General features: G+C 46.4%; 1 protein-coding gene across 1 annotated transcript in view; it reads right to left on the reverse strand.

Annotated features, from left to right (window-relative positions):
• Positions 1–3,215: 3,215 nt before the first annotated feature.
• The window catches only part of PDP2 (pyruvate dehyrogenase phosphatase catalytic subunit 2), a 7,248-nt gene continuing 387 nt past the window's right edge, over positions 3,216–10,076 (reverse strand). The window contains exon 2 of the mRNA XM_010851084.1: positions 3,216–7,872. Coding sequence (XP_010849386.1) covers positions 6,226–7,821 — 1,596 coding nt within the window. The 5' untranslated portion in view covers positions 7,822–7,872 and the 3' untranslated portion in view covers positions 3,216–6,225. The remainder of the gene's footprint in view (positions 7,873–10,076) is intronic.

Genomic DNA, 10,076 nt, shown 5'->3' on the forward strand with positions numbered 1-10,076 from the left:
CACCTAACCTGCCTCTTGAGAAATCTGTATGCAGGTGAGGAAGCAACAGTTAGAACTGGACATGGAACAACAGACTGGGTCCAAATAGGAAAAGGAGTTCGTCAAGGCTATATATTGTCACCCTGCTTATTTAACTTATATGCAAGGTACATCATGAGAAACTCTGGGCTGGAAGAAGCACAAGCTGGAATCAAGATTGCCAGGAGAAATAGCAATAACCTCAGATATGCAGATGATACCACCCTTATGGCAGAAAGTGAAGAAGAACTAAAAAGCCTCTTGATGAAAGTGAAAGAGGAGAGTGAAAAAGTTGGCTTAAAACTCAACATTCAGAAAACGAAGATCATGGCATCTGGTCCCATCACTTCATGGGAAATAGATGGGGAAACAGTGTCAGACTTTATTTTTCTGGGCTCCAAAATCACTGCAGATGGTGACTGCAGCCATGAAATTAAAAGATGCTTGCTTCTTGGAAGGAAAGTTATGACCAACCTAGGTAGCATATTGAAAAGCAGAGACATTACTTTGCCAACAAAGGTCCGTCTAGTCAAGGCTATAGTTTTTCCAGTGGCCATGTATGGATGTGAGAGTTGGACTGTGAAGAAAGCTGAGTGCCGAAGAATTGATGCTTTTGAGCTGTGGTGTTGGAGAAGACTCTTGAGAGTCCCTTGGACTGCAAGGAGATCCAACCAGTCCATTCTGAAGGAGATCAGCCCTGGGATTTCTTTGGAAGGAATGATGCTAAAGCTGAAACTCCAGTACTTTGGCCACCTCATGGGGAGAGTTGACTCATTGGAAAAGACTTTGATGCTGGGAGGGATTGGGGGCAGGAGGAGAAGGGGACGACAGAGGATGAGATGGCTGGATGGCATCACTGACTCGATGGATGTTGAGTCTGAGTGAACTCCGGGAGTTGGTAATGGACAGGGAGGCCTGGCGTGCTGCAATTCATGGGATCACAAAGAATCGGACACGACTGAGCAACTGAACTGAATGTATTACAATGAGCACATAATGAGGCCCAAGGTGTACCGGAAGTGGAATCTTCAGCCATCTTGGACCTAATCGGTTCTGACTGCTTTTCGTCGAGTCCTCAACATCTCAGCTTATGCCCTGCCCCCTTCCCTCTTGTCTCAGTGGGGCAAGTGAGAACTTTCCAGAATCCCAGGAAGGCAGGAAGAGTTAAGATCTGAGACAGAGTGAGGTTTAAAAAGTGCCTCCACAGGCTGCTTCTTTTGAAGGTGAGGGTAAGTAACATTTCCTGGTCTACGGATGTTACTGAACTAAACTGGGTCTGCTCACTGGCCACATGGCAAAACCAATTTACTGATACTGGGTTGTGGTGACAAAAAGTGCAGCGTTTATTTGCAGGCAAGTTGTGTGGGCAGCTTTCATGCTGTAAAGACCCAAACTCCCCCACAACTTTCAGAGAAGGATTTTTTTTTTTAATTGAAACTTTTTTTGTTTACTTAATTTTGGCTGCTCTGGGTCTTTATTGCTGTACGAATGCTTGTCGTTGTGGTGGTTTCTCCTGTTTCGGAGCGTGAGCTCCAGGCATGTGGGGTTCAGAAGTTGTGGTTCCCAAGCTCTAGAGCACAGGCTCAGTAGTAGTGGTACAGGGCCCAGTTGCTCCGCGGCATGTGGGATCCTCGCAGACCCGGGAACGACCCCCTGTTTCCAGCACTGGCAGGTGGATTCTTCACCACTGAGCCACCAGGGAAGCCCTAGAGGTTTTTTTAAAGGCACCATTTAGGGTGAGAGCTGCAGGATGTGTGACTTTCATCTGATTTGTCGGTGGTGAGGAAGAGGGTAATGTTTTGGTAATCCCAATTATCAACCTCCTGGTTGCAACGGCTCTGAGGTCTACAGTGCTTGTCATCAGCACATATTTTTATTAAGTTTCAAAATGATGGGCTATTGGAATGTATGGGTTATCTATCAGCTTCTTGTCTGAACAACCTACTTCTCCACCCCATCCCACCCACCCTGGGCCAAAATTGTGCCATGAGACTTTCCTGCATTTTCCCTTTCTGAAAACCCAGCATTGGGACAAGTGCATGGGGCAGTGGACTTTCAAATTTGAGCCCTAGTGTAGTGTCAGGAAGTTTTCAAGCCTCTGGGCCTGTTTTTATCATGTTACAAAGAAGGAAACAGCTCCATTATTTTCACCTTTCTCTCCCTCAAAGCTGCCCTTCAAGGCCCAGCTTAACCACCCTTTGTTATTATTCAGTTGCTAAGATGTATCGACTCTTTGTGACCCCATGGACTGCAGGCACACCAGTCTCCCCACCCCCGTCCTTCACCATCTCTGAGTTTGCTCAAACCCATGTCCATTGAGTCGGTGATGCCATCCAACCATCTCATCCTCTTACCCCCTTCTCCTGCCTTCAGTCTTTCCCAGCATTAGGGTCTTTTCCAATTAACCACACTAGCCCACACTAAAATTACCAACCTAATAGTTGTATTTGCATTTTAAGAAGTACCCACCAGAGCGGTCTTTGTGAGCTGTATCACTCATAGGCAATGAGATATGGCTCAGTCAGTGGAGGTGGGATCAACTGGGCTCTTCAAGTAGCTGGGTAGATCTTTCCCCAAAGCTGGCTCTGAATTTAAAATTAACAAAGAAGCTGGTTTTATGAGGCCAGTTAAATAATGTGAAGTCCCAGCAAGCCTCAGCCCTGAGTGTGTGGAGACCGTCACAACAAAAGCCTCTCTTTTCCTCCTTTTCAGCTCTCCACAAGTTAACGCTAAGCAAGGACTTCCTGTGTGGCTGCTGCTGCTGCTAAGTCGAGTCAGTCGTGTCCGACTCTGTGCGACCCCACAGACGGCAGCCCACCAGGCTTCCGTGTCCCTGTGTGGCTAGCAGACACCAAAAATTGGCAGAGAAAACTTCTTTAGGGTAGCCTTTTTTTTTTTTTTTTTGATGTGGAACATTTTTAAAGTCTTTATTACATTTGTTACAGTATTGCTTGTTTCATGTTTTGGATTTTTGGCCCCAAGGCATGTGGGATCTTAGCTCTCCAGCCAGGGGTCAAAACTGCATTCCCTGCATTGGGAGGCAGTCTTAACCACCAGACCAGAGAAGTCCCTCGGGTGGACTCTTGAGCAAACTAAAATCTTCCATGGCTAGATACAGGTGGTGAAACAAAGGCTGGCCTAATCTAGTACCCTAAGGACCTTACAAATACAAATGTTCAAAACCAAAAGAAACCAAATCTTATTTTGCCTCTTTTATTTACAAGTTTCACTTAAATATCTCTCATGGTGAGAAAATCAATGTCAAAATGAACATTGGTATACAGTTTACAAATATCAGTAAATATTAAAGAACATGGTTAATTTTTCCAAGTAAATGCTTGATACGAAATATTTCCCAGGAGGTTAGCTAAATGTCAGGTGCCGGAGGTGTCAGGGAAAGAGCCTCGAGCCTGCTCAGGAGACGGTCACACTGCAGGCCTCTGTGTTTTCCTGTGCGATGAGAGCCACGTTCAGAGACAAATGAACCACTTAAAATGAAACTAGGATAGCTCAGTTCCAGAATATCCTGGTTTAACCTGGGAAATGCAGAATTCCAAAACTGTCAAATGAAAAATAGGTCACTAGGGACTGATGGATGAACAAGTCAAGCCAGACTCATTCTGAACATTTTCTTGTCGACCTTTTAGGCCAATCATACTTCTGGGGAAAATGTTAACATGCCTCAAAGTTTACACTTTCATTATAATAAATTAGCTCTAATGTTCCAAATAGCATCTCAGAAGACTGAAAACATAACTTGACCTAACATACTAACTTGAACTTAGAACTTCTCTATCCATTTTGATCAATCCCCAGAAACAGCAGAACTGTATTATTTATATAACAATATCTAAAGTATGCCAATATTACCAACATTTCTTACCTAAAATAAATATGCAATTTAAAGGACCAATAAAGCATAGTTTATTCATAAGTGACACCTTAAACAATCTCATTTTTTAGTTCATTTTAGAAGTCTAAATATCAAAATCATTACATACAAGGAATGATACGTATTTCAGAAGACCTGACAAGTATCACCAACCCCCTCTCAAATTCTACTACCCATCCTCAAGTGGTAGCCCATGTGCCTCAGGCCAGTGACACCAAAATTGTAGTCAGGGAGTCAGACACACTGGAGTTAACCAGGAGGAGCTGCTCCTCGAAGCATTCATGGCAGAGTTCACAGTGGAAAAAGGGCAGACAATAAACGAGCCTTTCTTCTCTCTCAATATGCCAATTAGAAAGCAAATCTATTAGGCTGAGAAAAAACACAGACACCCTTGAAGGAATAGGTTGGAAGTCTGTATTCTCTCAGCTGTTCCATAAGTTAATCAGGTATATTTAAGAGCCCATGTGAGGCTCCAAAACAGAATTCAGACACTCTGTAACCCCAGTAAATGCTCTGAGGGTGTGCCAGGGTTTAGCTGGCATAAAGAATGAAGGATTGCAGACAAGTAGTGTTTGGCTCTAGTAACGAAACTTCATGCAAGCTAAATGATAGGGATTCAGGTTTTATTTGAGTTAAGATTTTTCAGAATAAAAGGACAAAGGCTTAAGCACTCAGAAGAGAATTTCTTAGACAAAACAATATCACTAAATAAATGTACAGGGAAACATCCCTAGGCTGTCTCAACACTTGAATGTCCCTTGTCCCAAATATGAAAGTCATATCTATTTTGCTTTCCTTTCAGTGGGTGGCTCAAGGGGGTCAGATGAGGGGAACCATCAACAGGAAGATAGTACAGGAAAATAAAGTCAGTTCTGCAGGTTTATATTTGTTTCCATCTAGAGACACACTTCCTGTTTAACTACAGCAATTTCAGAACATGAAATTCATCCCCCTAAAAAAGATCCACATGGTTTAATTTTCCAATAAACATAGACTGTGCAGCCCACAGAAGCTACTACAGGTTACACTGTTTTTTGCGCAACTCTTATACTAAATAAGGCCTAATTACTGAGGAGTAGCAGTGGCCATTTATCCCACTAGTCTATGGGCAAGTGTCCCATCTGAAAAAATCTCCCCCCTCCTTCCTCCCCATCACCCCTGGGGATGCAGCCAGGGAGCCTTGGTTAGCAACTGTTCTCAGGTCCTTCACATTTTTACCTCTCCAGATTCAGGCTGAATCTCAAGTCTAGAATCCATTGCATAAGCCAGTCCTGCCTAAACTGTCACGATTACCACATACAGTCATGAATTTCCTGCTTCCCTGCAACCATGTGAAGTGAGAGCATTCTTTCTAGACAGTATTGCACAGTCAGCAGGGTGAGCAAGTTCAGCATAGCAGTGGGGGAAGGAGCATTAGGAGGAATAAGAGGAATGTTTGAGAAGTATAATCAGAAAGGCTAAGTACTATGAGTAAATCTGTAGAGATTTACTGAACACTGGAGGAAATTTTATTAATGAAGGAAAGACCAGTAGTTAAGGCTCAGACAGAAATTACCTCCTAGCATGGCTCAAAGGTTCAAGGGGTGGGACACAGAGGAAGGGCTTGAAAGCTACACAAATTCAGCTGGTCCAGAGGCCTGGCCACCTTCACCCTCAGCTGAAAAACCAAGAAAACTCATTCTAAGCATGCTTGCTCACAGCACGCCTGTTTGGCAAGTTTGAGGACTCAATTTTAACATAAACTAAATCAGAACTAGAATGCAGCATTACAAAATGTTTTCACAACTAAACACACACACAAGTTAGAATATTGCATAGAAAAGTGTCCTGTAATATGCTTTGTAAACCTAGGTCTTTAGTAACTTCAGAATAAAAAACAAAAACTTCATAGTGTAGAAGTCCATGATTACACACAGAATTATCAAGTCTCCAGATTTTGCTGCAAGAGCTCAGAAAATCCTAGACTTCTTCATATTCTTAGAATCATAATTAAATTTACCCTTTCCAGGCTCAGGCTGACAGTTTTAACAGTGTCTTTATAAAAGGACTTGGGTTACACAAGCCCAAGACAAGTCGATCATCTCTGTGTTCTACCCTCCCTGCGTAGAAGAGGTGACCAAAACACGCAGGCACATAAAATCACTAGATTTGTTTTTAATCCAAGGATGTTTTTTCCTTACATTAGTCTATAATTAAGCAAGCTGCATCTATCCACCTGCCCTTCAACCATAGAGTCTAAAAGAGCCAGGTGCTGAGTAAGGGAAAATGTCTCAGAAGAACATTGAAGTTAACCGTGGCAACAGGGTGGGAGACTCTTAACTGCCCTTGGAAGATGCACCAATTGAGTCTGAGTTGAAATACACCACGGTGACTGTGATGTCATCCCTGTACATCCTTGCCAAGTCCTCCGGCAACGTCAACATCGCCGACAGCCGCTCAGGCTCCATCTCCCCGTATTCGTTGTTCCCTATGGCATATCTGATCAGACGTGTGGCTGCGTTTTGGTCTGCTGCATGGAGCCCCTGGGCTTTCCTCTGCTGCAGCAGGCCCTGCATGAGTCCCAGGTTGGTGGGTCTCTGGGCCAGGTCTGGCTTGTGCTGACCCTCTTCAGCCAGGTGCTCCACCACCAGCCTCACCACATCCTCGTTGCCCAGCACATCCCACAGGCCATCAGAGGCCAGCACGAGGAACTTATCCTGTGGCCTCAGCCTGTGGTAGGTGACCTCTGGCCTGGCCGTCAGGTAAGGTGGGGTGTAGTAGTGTGGGGGGGTGAACTGGTAGATGTTGAGGGCCTCGGTGTCGAAGCCCCGCTCCAGGACACTGCGCTGCAGCTCTTTACTCCACTTCAGCTGGACGTCCCCAAAGGCCCTGCAGGGCATGAGGACTCCCAGCAGCCTGTTTTCCATGATGACCGTCCTGTCCTCGGACTCAGGATGCTCCCTCTTCAGCCGTGACAGCTCGGCTGGGTTCCAGGCATTGTGGTCCTGGGTGAGGGGCAGACAAGACCACATGCCATTGTCTTCCTGGACACCAAGGATGGCCCGGCAGTCGCCAGCATTTGCCACGTGCAAGTGAACCCCATCAACGTGGGCCAGGCAAGCCGTTGCCCCTGAGAAAGCAACCTGGAGTGAAAGGTTCCTGGTCATCTCATCTTCGAGGGGGGCCTGGATCTCTAGCGAGATGTCAGAATCCAGTCTCTGGAAGGAGTACATTAATGCTTCCTCAGTGCTCAGCCCCATTTCCATGTGCAGGTTCAGCAGCTCCTGCCAGTAGACGCGGAGGTGATCAAGGTGCACTGACGTGACATCCTTGTAGATACTGTCCCCTGGGTGCTTGAGCCACTGAAGGATGGGCAGCAGGGGCTTCATGCTTTCCATGGCCTCCTCCATTTGCTCCAGAGTCTGCTGGGACATTAGTGACACAGCCACATAGTAGAAGAGCCTCTCGCTCACTGCTTGAGCACATGCGTGGCCACCATGTCCATCGAAGATGCCAAACAGCAGTCCATTGGTCTGCAGGCAGGCGGCTATACCTCCCCGGTCCTCCACCGGGGAATTGGCAGCTAGCTGGTTGCTCTCAAATCGTAGCACTGAATCTGGAGCTCTGCTGACAAGGTCAAGAATCTTATGGGCCGACTCACCAGCTCTCAGCACTTCATTTACCTGCTCCGGGCTGAGCTGCAAGTGGAAGTCCTCTTCCTCCGTTGATGTGTGTCTGTAGGCTTTCTGCAGAGCAATGCCACCACATGCAGTGGCATTGTCTTTTAGGGTGGCTTGCCCCTGGGGACAGAGTCTCCATTTTGATTTACTCCTATTTGAGGCATACCTTGAATATAAACGTTGTCCCCCCTGTAATGTGGCAATGGTCTTCCTTGCAGAACTGAGAATCCAGTAGGACACAGTACTTGACATTCTGAAACTGTATGAATGAATATGTTCCTTCCACAAAAGGGTTCTTTAAATCTGAAAATTCAAGAGGTTAAGAAATTTAATTTCTTAAAAATAATGACTTCTGCAAACACTTAATCTCAAAATATTTAAGTCTCCACACATCCCATTATAACATAAATGCATTTCAGAAAATGGCTTTTTAAACACTCTGCACTAAAGAGTTACTGAGGACTTCCCACAGTTGTTTCCTTCTTCCCAAATCCTTTCCCTTGCCACAGACTAGTGCACAGCTCCATGTTCCCTCTCCCAGGCAGGCTGTGTTCCTTTAAATAATACAAGCTCTTTCTTGCTCCCCAGCCACCTTGGTAGCGGCTCTCAGTCAGAGGCCATCCAGCTGTTTAGGCAGGAAGACAGTGGCAGCAAAAAAGACGGAAAAGCCGTTGGAGTCAGATCAACTCTAGGCTCCAACTGGTTATGGTAAGTGGAAAAAGTATGTGCTGGGGTACAAGAGACTCTGAAAATTATAAGACAAGGCAAAGTGAACCTGATCATCCTCGCCAACAGCTGCCCAGCCTTGAGGAAATCTTGCATAGAGCACTATGCCATGCTGGGGCTTCCCTGGTGACTCAGACAGTAAAGAATCTGCCTGCAATGCAGGAGACCCGGGTTTGACCCCTGGGTCAGGGAGATCCCCTGCAGAAGGGAATGGGAACTCACCCCAGTATTCTTGCCTGAAGAATTCCATGGACAGAGGAGCCTGGTGGGCTAGAGGAGGAGTCCATGGGGTTGCAAAGAGTCAGACATGACTGAGCAACTAACACTTGCAACTTGTATGCCATGTTGGCCAAAAACTGGTGTCCATCACTATAGTGGCAATAATACTGCTGAATTGGACACCGCGTACGGAAAATAACAGAGTATGCACACTAGCTACCATTGATCCAGGTGATGAGCAGAAGCATGCTAGGAGAGAGTGGTGAACAGTAAATCATGCAAAAATTTTCCTTAATAAAACTGGCCAGAGCTTGTTCTACATATATGTAAAGAACACACGCCTGCATGCTCTGTAAGTTCAGGAAACACGGCTGCCTTATTCACCAGTGGCTCTCCAGTGCCCAGGCCTCAAACACTGGCTAAACACAGCAATTTCAAGAGGTCCCAAAGCACACTAGCTGTCTAGCATCAGACACACAATGACTTCACTTGCCTGAGTTCCAGTTATCCATCTGCGGAATGGGAATACTAGTTTCATAGGGTTTTGTGAGGATTTTAAAGAAATATAACCCTTCAGCTCCAAAAAAAGATATTATTAGCAATAATCTTTTATTATTAGGTGTATCACTGAGGATTTAGAGGTTGTTTCCACTATCTCCCTATTTATAAAACACCAAACCGCAATGCCTAACGCATCAACATTTTTCCTACTTAAGTTTAACCTACTTATTTCCCAAGGCTAGCATCAGTGGGTCAAAGGGTGTAGACTCATCCTGCCAAACTGATTTCCAAATGGTTCACATCTGCCTCCATAAGGGCATGAAGTAAACCCTACACCTTCAACAGCCTCTGGCGGTATTTTTCCTTAGAAAAAAATTTTTTAAGTTGCTCTATTTTACTATTTTCTCTGGAGAAACGGGGTGGGGGTGGGGGGGTGTGGAGCGTTTTTTCACTCCACGTGTTTTCGGAATCCCGCCCCCAAGTTTTTCGGTCGGAGTATGGAGAACGCCCACACTCGAGGACCGCCCAGTCTCCCCAGCCCACCTCGCCGAACTAGGGGCAGGATTGGTCGGACCCGGCGCGCAGAGGGCGCCTCCCCGTGCCCCTCGTCCCCACCCCTAGCCTTGCAGAGAAGCTAGGCAGCGTTGCCCGACGCAAGGCCGTCTGCCGCAGACCTGACCCAAACAGTTTCGTGTATCTAAAGAAAACAGGACCCAGAGTCAAGTCTCTGACCCACAGGCTCATAGATACGAGCGCGGCCTCCGGAATCCACCAAGCCCTATCTCCCTCAAACCCTGGCGCGGCCACGTCCCCGAGTCCCAGCTTCCCAGTCTATAGATAAGGCGAATTAAGTTGCGATGCTGAGCTCCGAGGGCTAAAACAGCTACTGCGGATGTTAGGGCACGCAGCCAAAGGTCCTACGCCAGGCTGCGAGCCCACGTGGCGCGTGCGCGCGAGGAGGGTGACCGTAGGTGTGACCAAGGCTCTTCCCAGTCCCTCGCGGGCCCGCCCCCTCACCTCACTTCACCTCCGCTCTCCACCCCATCACCTGAGCCGTTTCC

Source organism: Bison bison, unplaced genomic scaffold, assembly GCF_000754665.1.
Source record: "Bison bison bison isolate TAMUID 2011002044 unplaced genomic scaffold, Bison_UMD1.0 scf7180017864297, whole genome shotgun sequence".
NCBI classification, from domain to species: Eukaryota; Metazoa; Chordata; class Mammalia; order Artiodactyla; family Bovidae; genus Bison; species Bison bison.